Consider the following 21504-nt stretch of genomic DNA (forward strand, 5'->3'; position numbering starts at 1 on the left):
AAGTAAAACGCAAAGCTATTACTTGTGATGTCGCGAAGGGGGGGGGGGTGTCCGCCTCGGGTTTGACTGTCTGGGGGGGGGTGATACCCAAAGTGGAATTACAAGTTTTTGATAAAAATGAAGCTGAAATGCATTTTTAAGACTTCTAATTTGAAAATTTTACAAGGGATAGGCCCCGCCCGTACCCCAATATTTCCCACCCCACACCATCGAATCAATACGTACTACTATACTCAGAATTAGGTTCATATTGTCAATACTTAGACCTAGTAGTGACCTCTTATAACAAAAAACTGAAAACCCATTAGCTTTCCATGTGTGTAAAATAAGTTCAAAGTAATTACGAGGCCAACAATTTCACTACCCCCTTACTTTTTTGATCTACGCACACATGCGTCTTGGGTAAGTTACATAAAAAGCATTCATAGTTTTTATTTGCCTTATGTATATTATCCCACATAAAATTTTGTTTTTCACAAATACAGTTGTTTCTGAAAATTGTAATATTTTCATGTTTACATAGAATTTAAAAACTTTTTTTTTGCGTTTAGAGGGAGAGGGGGGGAGGGGTGACACATCACTAATTACCGCTCCGAGTGTCACCCATGCTAGGTACGCTACTGGCATTACAAATATTAATAATTGTCAAGAAAGACTATATTAGAAATGTAATGTGAGAAATATCGAAGTAACCTTATTCGTTTCCTATCTGCAGTTAGTTTTTACATATCAGGATAGTATAAAGCCTAAAAAATAAACAGCACTTTTTTTTTCACAGAATAAAAGCTAAAGATTCTAACCATTAAAGCATTTTATGAGGGTCTTTCGAAGCATTCTTGTACTGTGCAAGAGCTTTTGACTAACTATCTTTTGGTAAGCAGAAAAAAGGGAGCATACATGTAGACCACACACTTGTTTTATGGCTTTAAATAACGCCTTTTAAGATGCTTTATATCGATAAGGATCTGCGATGCTTGGATCCTGGGGGATTCGTAGCAGTGGATTTCTGTTGGACAAGGAAGGACAACTATCATAAATTTTATGCAGTTAGACTACAGAGGTCCAATTGCCGTTACTTACATGAATCGAATAGTCATTTGGATCAGATTTTTGCATTAGTGAACAAGTAATTTTGAAGCGGCAGCAAAATTGGATATATTAAGTCAAGGATCTTTTCAACAGTAGGTTACTCGTTTCAGTTTTCATTTTCTTTTTATTGAGAAAATATTTTCCTTCATGTATAATCTTAAATTATAGAATTACAATCTATGATTCATAATTAATAGCATTATGATCTATGTGCTGCGAAATGACAAATGATAGTGCAAAATTTTTGACAATACATATGGTTAAAAAAACAACGTACTCAGATAAGTTGAAAGGTCTTGTGTTATCAATTGAAAACTATTATTTTAAAAAGTAAAAACTACTAAGATCAAGCCTGTCCTTGAACTATTTTTTTTTTCATCGTCCCTCTATTTTTAATATGATTGGTAGTTTTTATGACGGCTCTGTCTAGGTCGGTCGCGTCAGTTTTCAAAAACAAAAACTGACACTCAAAAAGTTCTCGAAACTTTAAGACAGGGGTGCCCATCCCCCCCAAGCTCAATGGCGCAAATTCCCCCCAAAAAATTTTCTCGCTTTCGAATTGGGTTAAACATAACAGTTTTTAGAGTGTATAATTTCGAGTCAAATTCATGGGGGGGGGGGGGGGGTAGCGCTAACAAATACCATTTGAACTGAAATTTTGTTGGATTGTTGACCTGCCTTGCCTTCCCTAATTTTAAAACGTGGACCTTGAATAAACAAGTTTTGGGTACCCGTGCTACATCTTTTTTCGTTTTTTTTCAAACGTATGAATAATTATAGGAACAACTTTCTGGCTTGGGATGGAGCCATTACTAGATGTATACAATACGAACCGTGAAATGGAAATTCATTGTCACTTAGCTAGGGGGTCCGGGGAGTTTCTACCCCGGAAAATTTTCGAAATTGTAATTTTAAAACCACAGTTTTACACCGTTACCCATTATCTCTTGTGATGTGGGGAATAAAAGGTTTGGTAGCCTCCTTCCGAGTAATTTTTCAATATTGAAACTTTAAAAGCGCAATTGCAAATAGTCGACCGTTGTGTTAAGGAGGACTTTCCTTTGTTTTCAAAATAGTAGTTCTAAAAACGCAGTTTTAGAGTATCTGTGGTAATGTTAAGGAAAGAAGAAATCCTAGGGCTCGCCCCCGGAAAATTTTCAAAATTAATGTCTTAACAATGCTATCTATGGTTGGGGGACAAGCACTTTTTTGAAACTGAAGTTCTAAAATCGCAATTGTGGCGACCTTTGTAACGTTAAGAAAAAGAGTTTTCGGAAGCTCTCCCGGAATTTTCTCGATATTGAAGCCCTAAAAACCAAATTTAAGACGACTTTTTAATAATGTTGACGAGAGTGGGGGGGGGGGGGGGACGGAGAAAGGCGCTTCTCTTAAATTTCCGAACTTGTAGCTTTAGAAAGGCAGTTTTGATATATCTTGCTAATGTTAGTGGAAGGTGAATTTCTGTGCCATTCCCCCGGCAATTTTTTGAAATTGAAACTCCAAAAACGCAATTTTAGGCTTGTCTTTGATCGTGTTAAGGAAAGAGGGGGAATCAGGGACTCTCTCCTATAAATTTTACAAAATTGCATTGCTAGAAACGCGGTTTTAGATAACTCTAGATAATAAAGAGGGTGTCTTTCTGGCGTTAGAGTGGGGGCGCTCTCCTGGAAGTTTTCCAAAATTGAAGTTTCATAGCCAAAAAAGATGGATCACATACACCATGACAGATATTTTTCGGAAATCTTCAAAAATGGATTCAGCTATTCTTCACACATCGAAAATCAGAACTCGAGAATTTTAACGAATCAAATATTCTTCTATACATATCAGATATGGAAGAAAGTAAATATGATTTACGAAAAATAATTTAAACACCTTAAGAACAGACTGTTCTACTTCCATCAGCGAAAACCAACATCACTATAAGTTTTAATAAAAATCATCTAATGATAAATTGAAACAATCAGTTTAAAAATGGTAGAGAAGATGGAAGTAAAGTGAAATGAAAAATTCTTCATAAGCTTAAGCTAGTTAATGAAGAAAATATATAAATTGTCGATTGGAGGGATAAAAAATATGTAATTCGCAAACTTCAAAACTAGTTCTTAACGATTGTCAAAGTGAAAATGAATTAATGAAAGACTAGAGCATACTGGTCAGAATTATAACAATCAATAAAACATTTTTAATCTCCCTCCCTCTCATCACTGTCACACGTATTCATCATGAAGAGTTGTGCTACTTCCAGAAAATTTATCAGATATTGAAAAGAAATCAAATCGTCTAATCCAGCTTTGAAACGAACGCCAACTCCATGCCGTCTGTGATGCTCCTTTCATTGAAAAAGAGACACGGTCATTAAATTTTGGGAAGAGTAACAGGACCGTCGCAATTTCAAAAAACTGGGGGGGGGGGGTGCGCTTTTGGTGGCCCCTTATTTTTTCAAACGTATGCTCGAATATGCAGAGAGAGAGAAGATTTGGCTTCTGGTTTAGCAGAGATAGTCATATTAATAGTCATATTACTAGACCTTAGTACTAGCAATATAAATAATCGTAAGAATAATATTCAATCAGAATTATTGGGTGTCGGAGGGCTACCTTCTTGCATTATTTCGTAATTTGAAGACATAAAAACGAAGTTTTAAACTATATTTTAAGTTTGGGGGGAGGGGAGGGGAGGGGAGAGGAGTTCCAGGATAGCCTCTCCCGATAATTTTTCCAAATTTAAGTTCCCAACACAATCGTACGTTATATTTAATTATGTTCAGAAGAGGGGATCCGGGGGATCTCCCTCGGGAATTTTCAAGACTGTTATTTGAAAAACACAGTTTTAGACGATCTATGGTGATGTTAAGGCAGGAAGAGACTCGGGGTCATCGTTCTATAATTTTTCAAAATGCAAACTTTAAGCACGCATTCCTAATTGTGAATTATTTGTGATTGTGACACGTAAAGAGGGGTCCGGGGGCTCTCCCCCGGGAAAACTTTGAAAATTGTAGTTCGAAAAATGCAGTTTTAGACGATCTATGGTGATATTAAGAGGAAGAGAGATGCAGCCATCCCCCCCCCCTCCGAAATGTTTTGAAATTTTTAAGTCTTGAAAACCCGATTGTAGGCTTCTTTGTTAAAATTTAGTGCACCGCCAGTTTCTTGAAATCATAGCTCCGAAAACGTAATTTAAGCCAATTTTCGATGAAAGGGGAGGGGGGGGGGAGGGTTGAAGGGGCTCGCGACCAGAAATGTTTCTAATTGAAGCACTAAAAGCGAGATTTAAGATATTTTTCGATGATGTTGGCGAGAGAGAGAGAGAGGCATTCTCTCGAAAAAAATTTCGATCCGTAGAAACCGCAATTTTAGACGATTTTTGTTAATGTTGATGGGTGAAGAGATTCAGAGTAGTGATGTGCCGGATCGTTAAAAAAGTAGATCCGCGGATACGGATCCGGATCCAGATCATTAGTGTCAAGATCCGCGGATACGGATACGGATCTCAAGGGTTTTTTCCCCCCCAATTCAACTATCCAAGTGTAAAATTTGTTACGAAAGGTATTCCCGTCAGAATAATGGCAGTTTCTTCAAAAACTGTCAACTGCGGCAAAAATATAATCGAAACTATGATTTACTCTTTAAAGAAACCTCCGTTAAAATTGAGAGAGAGTTGGAATGAATGGGCCAGCGCTGCGTTAATGCTTAACTGGAATGTGAAAAATTATTTCTAGCTTACTCGGTAGATACAGGTAGGATGCAGGAGCAAGAATGTCAAGCTGCTACTGGACAGGCTAGAAATAATTTTTCGCATTTTATTTCCGCATAAATGCAGCGTTGACCTTTGAACGAAAAATGAACTATCAAAATCAGTTCATCTGTTTTGGAGCTACAATGCCACAAAAAGATAACTGATACACACTTTTAAAACTTATTTCCCCTTCTTTTTTGCAACGGGAGGGGGGCGGTACAAATTGGCTTCTGAAATGATACCTTATAATTCAAATAGGGAATAAAATCTAATTTAAATGGTATTTAAAAGTTTTTTATTCAATTATTTAAAACTTTTTAGAATAGAAATGATCCGTTTAAGATCCGTCAAAAAAGTAACGGATACGGATACATATCTTTATTTTCCCTCGGATGTCCGCGGATACGGATACAGATATCCGGAACATCACTAATTCAGAGTCCTCCCCTGGCAAATTTTAAAAATTGAAATTCAATTAAAGCAATCGTAGACGATTTATTAATACTGTTAGAGGGGTAGAAAGTTTTGGAGATCTCTCCCCTGAAAAATTTTCTAAATTGAAGCCTTAACAATGAAATTTTTGAGGACCTTCGGTAATATTTGGAGGACAACAGTTTCGGTACAACTCAGGGAGTTTTTTCAAAATTAATGTTCAAAAGACGAAATTTATTCGACCTTGAATGAGGATGAGTGATTAATTGAGAGGGCGTTTCTCGAAGGTTGCGTTGGGAGCACTCTCATGGTTTTTCGAAATTGCAATCCTAAGTACTCAGGTGTAGGCCATCTTTAATGACGTTAGGCTAAAAGATGGGGTTTGAGAACATTTTTCCGGGATTTTTTTTCAAAACCTAAATTTTAAAAACTCATTTTCAGGCCAGCTTTGGGGACGTAAAAAGAAGGGTTTGGAGTTCCCCACTCTTTTTTTTCAGTTTGGCTACGTCCCTCCTATCTTCATTGTCAATTTTAATTACTGATATAAACATATTGTGGTAATATTTTCTTACAATTTTCCTTTGCCAAACACTATTATTTGCTTGGATTTTCCATAACAAAACTTTCAATTTCCCCCCTAATATGTTTACTATCGTGCAATACAAGCGTTTGCGGCCTTGGAAAAAGGACTTTTAACATTTTGAACAGATGTGGTAATTTTCTGCGATACCTTAAGTCTCTATTCCACTTCATTTTATTTTAAACTAATGGTACCCGCACGGCTTTGCCCGTAATAGAAAAATTAAAAGATCTTTTGGTTCGCTGTACATTTACAAATAATTTATGGTAAATTTTCTCGCCAGTTGGCTTGTGCCCATGTCACGGTTCCACGTTATGATAATTTCGTAATTTACTCGTCCGTCTTATGATAGTTTTGTTCTTAAAATTGGAATAAAAAAAGAACCACATCGAATTTTCGAAAAATCGCTTCGAGGTTAACACCCCCATGCTACAAACTAACTTTGTGCCAAATTTCATGAAAATCGGCCTAACGGTCTAAGCGCTATGCACGTCACAGAGATCCTGACAGACAGAGATCCCGACAGAGAGACTTTCTGCTTTATTATTAGTAAAGATATGTAACCTGCATCTCTTGATCAAGCTATGATTTACTTACGATTTTTACATTCAAAAATTTTGAACTTTTGGTGTGAGTATTCATTACAATACTTTGAGTCTCTCTTTGCATTTAACTGTTATTATTTTTTTCTCTCTATTTCAAATTTATTTCGGCGACCCATACATTTTTTTCCATTTAGCAATGATTTTCAGGACAATATTTTTCATTAAAAAAAAAAAAAAAATACATATGGGAATGTTTCAGCGAACCCTATCCTATGGGTTGTTCTAATGAAACTCTCCTATTTATTTATGTGTTTTTTTTTTTTTTAACTGAAGAACCATGAATCATAGTTTTGTATAACTAGGGCCACCGAGACAAAGCGTGCACCATGTTAGTTTTGTCACCTTTCCTCCCTCCCATTATGCTAATTTTACTCTATGCACAATACTTTAATTTGAGCCGAGCCCATAGTTTCCGACTAGGCAGACATACCCATTCTGCGGCCTAGTGAAGAGTGTACTGTACTGATTACTTTTTTTTTGCGTTAATAAAAATGTTTAAAACGTACATTTAAGATACTCTTAATAAAAGAGAATCATGGATGTTCCTAAATTGTATTTTAAAATTGCATTTTCTATTCAAATTTTACAGAAAAAATACTTTTTGTCACTATTATTTCAATTGCTCATTTATAATTACTACAATTTTAATTTTTTAAAACAACAAAAAATTTACCTTTCTCTTCGTTCGTTTCATCGCTAAAATGAAATTGGCGGCCCCACTTCTGAAAAACTGGGTACTGTAGCACCCCCCTCCCCCTCTTGCGACGGCCCTGAAGAGTACGTGCAAAAAGTATTATTAATGCATCTATTTCTTGTTGAATAAGTTTAAATATTTTTCTTTCCAAAATTCAAAAATTTCATGCTCTAAAGAAAAAAAATCTGAAAAAAAAAAAAAAAATCCCCCCCAAAAATTTTGATGGCGCAACTTGCGCCATAATCCCCCCCTGTGGGCACCCCTGCTCTAAGACAACAATGCCATAAAAATGAATAGAAACGTTTAAAATGTTCGTTTTTGCTATATAAATACTTTAAAAATACAACACTTTGGACAGCGAGAATTTCTGAAATGAATTTTCAGATTTAAGAATGTGGAGGAAAAAATATCATTACGAAAAACCCTCTTGTTTTCTTATGCTAACAAAAAACTTGTAATTTTAATTTTACTTTAAAAAAAATAAGGAATTCTTAAATGAAAAAAAGGAGGCAAGGGGAAATTGGACATGGTCAAGAAATTTATTTGTTCTTCTTTTAAACTGAAATCTTTGAGTTTTCTTGCAAAAGTTTTATTGATTAATCAAATCAATTCATTTATTCCTTACTAGTGGCACCCGCACGGCTTCGCCCGTAATAGAAAAATTAAAGGTCTTTTGGTTCGCTTGTATATTTACAAATAATGTATGGTGAATTTTCTCGCCAATTGGCTTGTACCGACGTTACAGTTCCACGTTATGATAATTTCGTATCTCGCCAATTGGCTTGTGCCCATGTTACGGTTCCACGTTATGATAATTTCGTAATTTATGATAGTTTTTTTTCTTAAAATTGGAATAGAAAAAGAACCACATCGAATTTTCGAAAAATCGCTTCGAGGTGCACACCCACATGCTACATACTAACTTTGTGCCAAATTTCATGAAAATCGGGCCGAACGGTTTAGGCGCTATGCGCGTCACAGACATCCTACAGACATCCAGACATCCTCCGGACAGAGAGACTTTCAGCTTTATTATTAGTAACTAGTGATACCCGCACGGCTTCGCCCGCAATAGAAAAATCAAAAGGTCTTTTGGTTCGCCTGTATATTTACAAATAATGTATAGTGAATTTTCTCGCCAGTTGGCTTGTACCGACATTACGGTTCCACGTTATGATCATTTCGTATCTCGCCAATTGGCTTGTGCCCATGTTACGGTTCCACGTTACGATAATTTCGTAATTTATGATACTTTTTTTTCTTAAAATTGGAATAAAAAAAGAACCACATCGAATTTTTGAAAAATCGCTTCGAGGTGCACACCCCCATGCTACATACTAACTTTGTGCCAAATTTCATGAAAATCGGCCGAACGGTTTAAGCGCTATGCGCGTCACAGACATCCTACGGACATCCTACAGACATCCTCCAGACATCCTCCAGACATCCTCCGGACAGAGAGACTTACTGCTTTATTATTAGTAAAGAAGATAATGGTCCCAAACAATAATAGTAATTTTAAATGTATATCCATACATAAAAAATGATTTCTCAAATAATTTAATTTCAAGCTTTTCCCAATAGTTTCAGTGTTATTAAAATGATATTATTTATTACGTATTGCAAAAAGGCGATCAGGTGCACTGGATGAGTTAGAGTTCGATTGGTTGTATTTTCCCCCAAGATATTTGCTATGACATGATCATGTTACTAATAAATAAATAAATAAATATAGGATTTGAAAAAAAAATCAGACTTTAAAAATAGATTTTAAGGACTCTAGATATTACTTATGTTTTATTTATAAAAAATATGTCTTGCAAACATTAAGAAAAAAAACATGATATTTAAACTCATTTTCAGGGTAGCAGTTACTTTATAGCATACATAAACCAATTTCATTACAAATGCATAATTCGTATAAAATTTGACATTTGAGATGTGAGATGCAAAAAAAAAAAAAAAAAAAAACAAGCAATACTATAAGTACAAAGCAAATGCGAAATCATAATTCGAACAATCTTTTGATTTTGAGGACTAAAATCAATTAATCACTAATGTCATGTCTCATGTTATATCCACACTAAATTCTTCATCTTAATTACTCTTTATTAATTTTCATTTTTGATAAATTATAATATTTCTTGATTTACCCAATTTGTAAAATCAAGTTTCCCCTTCATGACTGAATTCCTTTTTTGTATTGCTATTCATCCAAAAACATACATTTTTTTAAAAGTACATTTATAGAAACTAGTAATGGCCTGATATTCATTACCACTCGCTCCTACTCTCAAAATAATTGCATAACTAAAATGCTTTAAAAGAGCACCATGCGGAGATGCAAAGATTTTTAACAATCCAAAGAAAAAAAATTACTTATGAAATGATATTTTTAATTTATTCTTTTTGAGTTCTGAACTTTAGCACAATAAAGTGGAAAAATATATTTTAAAACAGTCTTTGAAAACGGACAACAGTTTGAATTGTCATGTACATACATCTCTTTTTAATTTTAAATTGCAGAAGCATTTTGTCGAAAATGACAAACTAGCATATGCAGGGACAAAACGAAAAAAAAAAAAAAAAAACCTGAGCATGAATATTGATCGCACGGAGAAAACCTCGTCAGCTTAAAGAACCGACAAATTCATGTAATAAAATGATAGCGTCATGTTTTAAAACAACAGCAGATACCAGTGAAAAAAAATTCAATCGACAACACACAAAAAAAGTATCACTGCAAGAGGTGTTGTTACTTAATGCTATTGAACTAGTGAATGATGCATTTCAGAAGAAAGACGAACAAGCAATGAATTTTCGGAAAAAGTTTCTGTTAAGAAACATTTAGCAAAACTTCTCATTCTTCGAAATTGAAAATTATTCTCCCTAACCGCCCCCGCGACGTTATTCAAATTTTCAGGGTGTATTTTGGTGGTCTTTCCTCTCTTTTTTTAGGGGAGTCTCTTTCTAGGGGGTAATCATTAATATTTAAGGGGATGTACCAACACTCTTTGGGGGGAGGAAGGAGATCTCTTCTACTATTTTTGAACTTGCAAAAAATATGACTTCTCGTTTAGACATTTTCAGCAACAAAAAAGGGCTTTATTTGCTTCTCAATGATTTTTTATCCTTTTAAAATGGTCGCACTAAATCTTAATTTCTTAGATATTATAGAGGCTCAGTCGGCGCCCTTCAACTCAGCTTTCCCGCGCCCTGTCGATCACCCAGTCTGGCCCTGCATAGTTATTAAATTTCAATCTTAATAACCAGGAAAAAATTTATTTGAGCTAAAAAACGAAAACACATTCTAATGATTGAAGGAAAAAATAAAAATTTAAAACAATCCTTAACAACTGAAGAAAATTCTTAATAGCTGAAAAGTTCTAATGACAGGGGGGGGGGGTAAAATTTCTAATGACGAAGAGAAAACTTTATGAATAACCAATTAAAGCCAGTAAATAAGTAAAAATTTTTATAACTAAATAAAAATGTATTTAAATAGACAATGTTGGTGATAACACGGCAAGCTTTTATTTTTATTCTGCCATCACTTCTCCTGACACAGAATATAGAATGAATTAATATACTTACAAAGGAAATCTTAAGTAAAAAATTCCAATCATGAAGCAAAAATTCTAAAAATTGTGGAAGAAGTAAATGTATCATGGTGTGAAAATTCAGGAATGAAGAAAAAAATCTAAAGACTGAGAGAACTAGTAATGTGTAAGAAAAATAGTTTCTGTCGAAATTGAAAGTAGCTTAAAGCTTTAATGGGTCGAATAGTGTGCACAGTGTTGTTGCTTTAAAATGCAAGTCTCCTGAAATTCTAGTTCTTTGACATTTTGAAGACAAGTTATGACTATTTGACACCATAACTTGTCGTTATGGTTTACTTAAATGTGTCGCTAAATTTGTACTGAAAGCAATTTTAAATCCCAATTTATGGAGAAATGTGTTTTCAACATAAAAAAGGAAAACACATGAAATGTTTGTTTTGTTTTGTAATACTTTTTTGTTTAATTAAGTAAAGATTAATTGAGTTAAAAAATCTAATGTTTTCTTTGCATTTGGGTAACCCTGTGCCTTTAGACATCGAAAAAGTTGTATTTTTTCGAATTATCTGAAAACCATTTTTAAAGGAGCAAAAGAAATTGTCTAGTAATTTTGTGCAAAATTGTAAAATGAAAGAAGCATTAGGAAAGTAATTTAAAAATTAAAATTAAAATTTGAACCGTTGTTGTGAAATAAGAATTTTTTTATTAATTTAAATCAGTAATATCAATGGCACCAAAGTCGCTTTTTGTCATTTGTATATTTATTTATTAGTTAAATTTTATTTTTGTACCCAGCTGAAACAACATTTAGTGTCAAAATGGCACAATCTGGATCTGAAATCGAACCTGATGCACATTTCTTTCCCAAGACTGCTAATCATCATAATATTCAAATGATTTGGAATAATTTAATATTGTTACGAGCCCAACCACTTCAAGAAATTGTTTAAATGACGACAAAGTTCTTCAGAAAAGCACAGGAGATTTATTTACAGCTATGTACAGGAAATGTAGTTACAACTAGTGATGTAAAATACCCGGGTATTTATTTTTAGGGGTAAATACCCGGGTAAATACCCAAAATGGGTAAATACCCGGGTATTTATTCCAAAAATTTATATTCAACTAAAATACTTTTCTGTATGTATTCCATTATGTATATATACAACCAACCATATACAAAACAATAAATTTTTGCCCAAAAATTGTATTTTGATCACATATTTAAAAAATTACTGTGTGAAACAGCTTAGCAATTTAATATGATATTCACATTAAATATGTTGGATATGCCTAATCAATGTTGATAGCCAAATTTCAGATATAAAAAGCCATTCTACAAAAAGTAAAAAGTTTAACTGGTTACAAAAAAAGCAAACATCAATTTTTTAAGGTCCTAGTCTTTTATAACCCAGTAATATGTCCCTGCATGACATCAAAATGTAACGAAATGTCGCTCAATTTATTATTACTATTTATTTACCTATATCTTATGCAGAAATTTCCTCTAAACTTAGTTCAATTGTTCAGGTGTATTCTGTATCACACACACACACACATATATATATACACACACATAATATACATAAGCATTTAAAATTTTTAATCTTTTATTTTAGGGTTTATGTTTAAAAAAGAAAATAGTCACCTTTAAATACCACCTAAATTTTTTTTGCAAAATGCGCAATTACTAGGGGATTTACCCTGTCTTCGGATAAATACCCAAAAAAATATTTACCTTCCCACCCTACAGGGGAGCAAATGCAAATGAGCAAGGCAACAGAAAAGAATATTTTGCTTTTTTTGCTTATTAATGTGAAAACTGTTTCTATATTTTCCATGTTATCACTTAAATATCAATAAAATAAATAACACGATAGTCTTAATAACTTCTCAGTTTATTCTTCCAAACATCCCTCATGCTTCCTTTTTTTCATTTTTGATATGACTAACCTAGATTGTGATTTGGAAATCCTGAAATTCATAATGAGTTGCTTATACTTCTCCAATTATGACATTGAAAAGAGAGATTCTTTGGTTCACCATATGTTTCTTTCATGATTTCATCAAGTCTTTCAATAAAAAAATATTATAAACTGTGTAATACATACATGTATATATCAGTTTTACCAATTATTTCATATTTAGATTTAAAAAAAAAATCCCATTCACTTTTTGCAATTTTCGTAAAATACCCAGTTTTTGGGTATTTACCCAGGCCTTGGGTAAATACCCGGGTAAATACCCAAAAAATATTTACCTACCCGCTGGGTATTTACCCGATCCACATCACTAGTTACAACTAAATCAATCATCAGCAATCAAACAAATACCAATTAACACTGTAAAATCAATGATGGCACACATGTGTTCACATCAAAATATGCAAAAACACAGCTCAAAGGCTAATACATACTTCCAGTGGAACGCTGAAAACGAGACTCCATAGTTAGAAAACAAACTAACTGACTCCTCCATTCACAAGATGCCTGGCGTTTTATACGGAGTGAAGAAATATTTTAAAAAATCGTACTAAGTTCTACAAATTGCTCATATTTTCTTTTTATTCCATTCACAAATCTTATCATTCAGAAATGGGGGACCGTATACTTCTGTCGAATGTTAGGGGGTTGTATGTACATTACAAGAAGCTATTTACAGGTTACGTTACTAAGATAATTTTAGATGCAAAATAATGGAACAAACGCCTAATTTAGCTACATTACAACAAATTAATTACAAAAATAATTACTATTTACAGAATTTGTAACAATATTTGTCTTTCCTGTACGAATTTTATGATGACTGCACCATTAAGTTTATTTGTTTTATTTATCGCCTACAATTGATATTTAAATTTTAAAAAAAGTATCATTAAAAACAAAGTATTGCTTTTGAAAATTAATTTTAGTATTAAGGTCATAAAGTGTTTTCAATTGGTTTTTTTTAAATTTAAATGATTGCTCATTTTTCAAAATTAGTTGCACTGAATCATTTTGCTTTATTCCTTCTAAAATCTCTGCAATTTTGTTTGTAGGTGAAACGAGGAAAGAAGTGGAAGACTTACTCAATCATGTCAATTCTGAAAAGCAGCTTACCGATAGCACTTACAGATTTAATGCTTTCATCATAGGTTTGCTGAAGTGAGTTTTTCATTTTGAAACATGGAACATTAACATTTTTTAGTGAATAGTTCGTCAGTCATTATGTTTCCCTGAAATTCAAACTCTCACTCTTTCAATAGATTTCTTATATTTGATAACTTTTACTGACCCTCTAGAACTTGTGACTGGAGAATTCGGGCTTGAGTTTTTTCTCACTCCACTTATTTTTTAAAATGTTCAGGAAATGAAATGTTTTTAAATAAAAATCATTTTTGTATATTCTAAACACCAAATGTTTTGTAAAATAATAATATTTTCTGAAACAAATAAAATGTTTGATGAAACAAAATCAATCAGAAAAGCCTCCCCCCCCCCCCTTGTGTGTGTGTGTGTGTGAGCATTTTGCTCATACCACCAGTTCTGGAGGGTTAGTGTTGTGGTATAATATATAAAGTGTTACTAGTAGGCTCAAAATTTATATTTTGAACTGAATTATCTGTGTTGTAGTATAATGTAAAATTTTGTCTGTAAATTACAATACCATCAAACCTACCTAAAAGTCAGTTTCTCTTAACTGACCTTAACCATTTAACAAAATTAGACAGAACAGAAGTTTCTACTACAAATTCAATGCTACTTCATTCTCCATTGGAAAATATATCCCAACACATCTCCCTCTTGGAACATTCATATTTTCTTTTGATGAAAAATATTATTTCACCTTTTTTCGGTTGATAATTATTGCTCAATTGATTCAATCACCAAGACTGTGTTAATGATAGTGTTTTGCCCTGAAATTGTTATTGAATTAGTTGAAAAATATTTTTAAAAAATACCTATGAATGGAGGAGGATAAAAATGAGGAAATTCATTTACTCACAAGTGGCTGGTAGCAAAAATTTCATTAGTAACCTCTTTTTCGAAACAGTGGCCACTTTTTTTATAATTCAAAGTCCTAAATAATATTTTCTATTAATTTGTTGGAATCAATGATTTGAAATACATTAATTAATGTAATTAATATATTTTTAATAAATTAATTCATTAGGGCTGCCTTATGATTTTGGTTGAAAAGATTGTACCAATTACTAATTGCCTTGTGTACACAAAGATTGTTAATTTCTTTCTTTTTTTTTTTTTTTTTGAAGTAGCAATCAGGTGGCGCGATGGGCTGATGATTATTTTTATTTATTCTCCCTTTAGCAACTGTTGATTTTGCCCTTTGTTGAATGGACTGCTTTCCTATGAGCGAACCAAAGGGGGGTTGAACCAACTATAGTCCCAACCGGTGATGCGCAAACCCCTAAGGGATTTGGGAAGAGCATCAAGGGGGTTCGCAAAAATAATATTGTAATGAGGGAGTTTGAAATAACCAAACTCAAGAATGTAACGTTTAATACATTTATGAAAATATATTTATTGCACAATTAATGATTTGATAGTGTTATAACAATAATGCAAATAACATCAATTAAGAAGAAAAGGCTTATCACTTTACTTCATCGATCATTGATGTAGCTGAACGCATCAAAAAAGGCGATGAGAAGTGATGGTCACGAGTACGTTAGTCATAATTTAAATATACATTTATTTAGTTTTAATTCACACTGGTGAGTCAATAAATTTAGGGAGTGATGAATTTTCATAAGACTCTTTTACAATTACAACCTGTAGTTAACCGTTACCGATTTTTAGTTTATCTGCTTTCCGTATAAGGAGTAGGCTGAAAATTCTACCTGCAATGATTTGTTTTTTCCCCCAGCATAGGGGAATTTCTTTTTTCTGTTTAAGTTCTAATGTTAATCAATATAAATAGACTCTAAAAGTAAATTTTGAAGATCATTCTTTGACTGATTTCTGCCTTAATGTTACAATTGTTAAGTGTCTCAGAAAAATCTTTAAAATGCACACTGCACATTGCACGCGTAAAAAGCTTTTTATTACTACATCATTACATGAAATATAGATGCAAAAGCAGAATAAATGTGGTTAGATTGTAACTGTTGGATATTTAGCTAGACTTGAAAATTTGTTTCTCTACAATTATCCCTTTCAGAGTGAAATAATTTTGTATTAACTTCTTTTAAAAAATATTGTGTAACATGGAAAAAAAAAACTGTCCCAAACTTTGTTTTCTTTACTTGTTACTTAATATTGCTTAAGGGGTTTGCCCAGGGGAAAAGGTTGGGAACTGCTGGTCTATAATAACCCAGACTGTGACCTGCATTTTCTTTTTGCAAATACACATATTTTCAGCAAATATGTATGGCTATATTTAAAAAAATGATTTTAAATAAATTGTAAAAAATAATTGTAGCAAACTGTTAAAAAATCTTGAATTTTTTGGTATTTGATTGAAGGTGAAACCCAAAGCCAAAATGCTTACACATAACTTTTATAGGCTATGCATCAAAAATAAAATCATTTTAGCAATTATTTGAACTGAAGTCCTAAAAAATTAGTTTACCTTTACAATTGCTATGTGTTAGTTTTCACTTAATATTATATAAATAAAGAATAAAAGTAACCATTGATTAGATATAGACTTGAGAACTGTTAGGGGCGAAAGCAGACTTTTAAATATATATGCATACCAAACTGTTAGCAGAAGCTTGCATCATTTTTCAATTACATTGCACGTACAGAAAGAAGAAATAAAAGGCACAGTACAATATAAAGTGATGGTTGAACTTAAAAACTAATATACATGTATAGACTCATTGATTAAATTAAGTAATTGCACTGCTAACTGACATGTGGATGCCACAGTTGCCAAAGCAATTAACTCCACTTTTTAAAATAAATCCTCATTTCTGCTTTAATAATGCTTTATCAACGCTTAGCATGTGAATTTATACTAAAGTTTTGGATCAGTACATTTCTGATTATGTGATGACAAAAAATGTAACATAAGGTCCCATTTACTCCTATGGATAACGCCATCTTCTTCATAACTTTTTTCTAATTTTTGTTTTATGGAGTTACTCGATTTGGCAAGTGACGCATTTATGTATCACTTTGTTTAGCATATTACTATAGGAATGTGTTAAAAAAATGCACTCTCATACTGAAGTTTTGAAATGTTGTACTAGAAATAAACTAGAATTTTAGATTACCAGATAAACATGAACTCTGATATTATTATTGATTCAATAGTAATGTTAAATAAAAAGTTTACTGTTTTTATTTTTTTCCAAACTTTATTCCTTAATTGGAAAATTAACTAATTTTTTTCTTTTTAATTTGTTTCAGTCTTGGATGTTTTGAGTGGTGGCTAGGTCATTTATGTGCTTGTCAGAGCCTCATCTGCCATCACTACCACCCGACTGCCCTTCTCAGTTTGCTGGCTCTCCCTGCCGCAGTGCATTTGCGCCACGAGTTGAAGGAACTAGTGAGCCCCTTGTCGAACCTGTCTTTCAACCTGGACATCCTGTTTGAAACCAAAGTGACTGGTGATAACTGGAAGAAATACAGTGAGAGCAACTTGAGGCCTTCTGCCATGGAGTCACATGCGGAAGCCAAGGCCGCCAAAGAAAGCGACGATAAAAACTACATTGATCTCAACCTGCACTTCTCCCCTTATAAGCAGACTGTTGGAAATAAAATCAATGACTTTAGCTTGAAGAGCAGGCACAGTCAGGCGTCTTCACCGTGCAATAACGTGATGAACATTAGAAGCGAGGCTGAAGAGTGCCATGAGAACCAGGTGTGGCCTGGCATAACTATAAACCCCTTTCCTAATGCCAAGTTCGCCGAAGAGTTCAACATCACTAGTCAGAAGAAGGAGAAGAATCAGCGGAGTGGGATGCCGCTGAACCTGATGAGGGACACTCTCTTGCCGCGGGATGCAGACCACTGCGGGAGGAAAGAAATCCCTTATTTCTCGCTCTGCTCCAGTACCGACAGCGGCTGCAGCTCCCAGATTGACCACAACAACCACACCCCCTCGCCTGCGGCGACAGCCAATGACGAGTCTCCTAACGTGGACGTCAAGGAGGGGCAGCAGTTCAAGATGCTGCGGCAGAAGTGGGAGAAGATCAGCCACGGCATCAACAAGCAGGTCTCGAGCAAATCGCCCACCAAGATGACGGCCACCAAGCCCACCATAGCGAGCAACTCCAAGGCGAAGAAGAAGCTGGAGATATCTCCGCCGAGGCAGGCGACCAGGGAAATGGCCATTCCGAAGACGCCCACCAAGTCCCCGGCTGCTTCCGGCAAGAGGGGCCAACCGAAGACCAACATATATCCGGCCACCACGAACGAGTTCAGGTTGATGGCTCCGGATGTGGTGGCCTCTTCTCAAGTTCCCGGTGAAGCCGGCGAGAAGAGGAGATCTCATATCCCCACACTCAAGTTCAAAAGCCCTCAGGTCAAGTCGATGATTCCGGTTCAGAAGCTGGGCACGAGAGCTCGGTCGGCGAACAGAGACCCACGTTTTTCGTTGGATTAAATGTGAAGTATGGAAACTAAAGTAAGTGCAGCATTTGTTTATATCATCTTGAGACTATATATCAGTCTCTCAGGTAGATATAGTTTATAATTTCAATGATATGCACTGTGGAATCATAAGGATGATGTCATTCTTGGTTTGCTTCATTTGTCACTTCCAGTCAATCTGTTTTAGATAATTTTGTTTTTTTTTTTGGGACAATCTGTTCATCTCTGTTTTGAGGTTCAAAAAATTTATACTATTTAAAACATTCCCACTTGTTATTACTAATTGTAGGAGTTCACGGGAAATCAATAAATCTTGATTTTTATAGTATGGCCTGTATGTAACTCTGAAGAGAAAAGTAGTGAAACCATTTCTAGGAAAATTTAAGTTATTAACACTTTTAAAGTAGTCTTCCAGCCTGAAAGGCTCAATTGAAGCTGTGACATGCAAAGGGATGTAAGTGTCCAAATTTTAAATTTGGAGATAACCAGTACAAGTAGTAGAAAAACAACTCCTCTATTTTGGGACAAGAGGTGATACTATAGTTGGGGCAAACCTAAAGTGGCAGCGTTGTAATACTGTGATTAGGACCTTTGACTTCTGCCACGTTAGGTTTGCCCCAACTATAGTAGCCCTGGTAGATGCTGCTGTGCAGCATAATTTTTTTTAAAAATTTAATTAAAACCAACCTGTCTTACTCAAAACTTTTTAAAAACTACATTTTTTCTCCTATCTTTTAGGTGTGTGTCTGTATGTGTACCATCTGCTCTACTGTGGAAATACTACTTAAAATTATTCAGTCAAAGATGCATGTGGAGATTGTATCTAGTATGTTAAGAAGCTATTGCAATTATTGCCTTACTCCCGACCACTGAACTCTTCACGTTCTAACCGCGAAACGGATCGGCTATTTTTATCGTTTCAGAGAGCATTCGAAGATTCGAAAACTTCTCCCTTGGTTCCAAACTTGCATTTGTAAATGTTTATACAAAGTAGGCTGTTCATTTGGCCAACGTTTTTATTTCACTGTATAGTTTTTGTTGAGTTTTAGAACTTTTAATGTTTTTATTTCTTTGTTTGCTTTGCGGAGCAAAATTCTGAAGCGAGTCATTCCTGTGTCAGTCATTCATGTGAAAAAAAGGAGACTACTGTATGTATAGATACATATATATATGCTTAACCACCCACTGATATTGCACGTAGAAGAGAAAACCTGTACTGCTCTATTCAGCATTGCCGTCGTGATAATGTTGCATTAGACGGTAGGTTTTTGTTCATGTGCTCCCTCTCTCCCTACTATTTTGGAATATAGTAGCCTGCTGAATGATACTGCGCATGTATAGTACACCCCACTGCCTGCTGAATGCAGTACTCGCACGCTGCAGTCTTTCACTCATCGAAATCCGTCTTCGGTCAGTGTACAGCAACATTTTGGAAAGTATCATTATATCAAACTTTTGATGTTTCTTTTAGTGCAATTTAAAAATAAATGTAATAATGTTAGTACTTCAGGAAAGTTGAATATTTTGTGTTTTGCTCAGTTGTGAGAAAGAGAAAAAAATATTATTAATTAGCTAATTAAGTGAATAATTTTAAGTAATATTAACTGAAAAATTATAAGATTTTTATATTTATTATAATTATGTAGTTATACATGTAATTTTTAAATTTTTCGCAAGCACTGGCACTTACAGTGGTTACTAATTATTTTTTAGTTTCATATTTTAAATGTTGTGTTAAATTTACCAGTTTGCAATAGTTTGCAATTGCAAAGGCTCCATAGTTTGCAATTGTAAAGACTCCATAGTTTGCAATTGTAAAGGCGACATAGTCCCCCCCCCCCAAAAAAAAAAGATTCAAAACTACCCATAAAGCATTTTTGATTGACAAAGGGGTCAGAAAATGTGTTTATCTTCCCCTGATGTTATGAATTAGGTAAATATGTAGTTATGTAATAGATTGCATTGTGAAACAAAATTGAACTTGATATAAAAGTGAAATTTAAAGGAATTAAAAAAATTTTAAGAATAACAAATTTTCAAAATTTTTGGCTTATAAACTGTAAAAAATGTTTAAAAAGTAGAAGGAAATAAATAACAAAAGTCGTGCGGGTACCAATAGTGTAATAATAAAATATATCAATAAACTATCTAAATAAATAATTTATTAATAAAAACTCTATGATTTATGAAAATTAAAATTATTTTATTATTGCTATCTATTTTATATCACGTATTAAAATTTATTTATAAAACTGTAAATGTTTTGAAGTTAAAAAATAATTTATATGATTTAGGATTTATTATTAATTTTATTTTGTGCTTAGCATAAAGATTGTATACAATTTGAAATTTTGTTCTGTTTTTTTAATATTATTATATAGCTGCTGTACACCAACCAATTATGGATTTCGAGACTGGGCAACTATCTTCAATAGATATCCTCTTGTATCTGCTATTGTGGACCTCACTGTTGCTTCGTACATGTAGTTGAAAAATATGTTACACACGTTGTAGAATTCCCTGTGATCTCTATCTAACACTGGATTGCTTTCTCTTTCACTTACTGTCAATGACTAAGTGGTGTGCAAGCGCCTCTACACCCATTTGATCGGATTGTATGTGTATTGACAAATATTTGAATATTAGTGGTCAAAAATCTGTATGAAAAAAAGAGCGGTTTTGTGATAATGAACTCCTCTTTTTTTTTTGTTGCATTTTAGAATTTTAAGACAATTAATGTAATTAAGACTTGTTTTTAATTTATCTGGATGTTTTCTGGCATATTCTGCCAGATGTTTTAATGATCATTTTTGTTGCACTTGAAGGTGAGAGCTTTTTCAAATTCCTTATCTGAAAATAACGATATTTAAATGTTCTGGAATGATTTGAAAGGGTGTATACATGTTGTGTTGTTTTAAAGTATTTTATATGAATTATACTAAATCTGTTAAACTTAGAGATTTAAACAACATTCTATCGTTTTTATCCTTTTTTTTTAAATAATTACTGCTTCGGTCATTTTCTTAGCATTTATTTATTATTTACTGAACACTCTCAATAAGAATTTGTGCGCTTGGTCACTTTTTTTAGCATTTATTTACTTAACGCTCCCAATAAGAATTAATTATGATCAAATATTAATTTTACTCATATTATTTAAAGCTTTTTGTTCATTTATTTTTTCATTTTATTTATTTATTTTTTCTTTCCTTTTACGGAAAGAAGTTCTTTACATTCTACCCTTATAAAATTTCAGTTATTTTTGTTT

The 21504-nt window shown here is 33.6% G+C and overlaps 1 protein-coding gene across 1 annotated transcript in view; it reads left to right on the forward strand.

The window, feature by feature from the left end:
* The window catches only part of LOC129222378 (uncharacterized), an 85044-nt gene extending 66779 nt beyond the window's left edge, over nucleotides 1–18265 (forward strand). Inside the window, exons 8-9 of the mRNA XM_054856876.1 lie at nucleotides 13733–13838; nucleotides 17052–18265. Of these exons, the coding sequence (XP_054712851.1) occupies nucleotides 13733–13838; nucleotides 17052–18249 (1304 nt within the window). The 3' untranslated portion in view covers nucleotides 18250–18265. The remainder of the gene's footprint in view (nucleotides 1–13732; nucleotides 13839–17051) is intronic.
* Nucleotides 18266–21504: the final 3239 nt, after the last annotated feature.

Source organism: Uloborus diversus, chromosome 5, assembly GCF_026930045.1.
Source record: "Uloborus diversus isolate 005 chromosome 5, Udiv.v.3.1, whole genome shotgun sequence".
Taxonomy (NCBI): Eukaryota; Metazoa; Arthropoda; class Arachnida; order Araneae; family Uloboridae; genus Uloborus; species Uloborus diversus.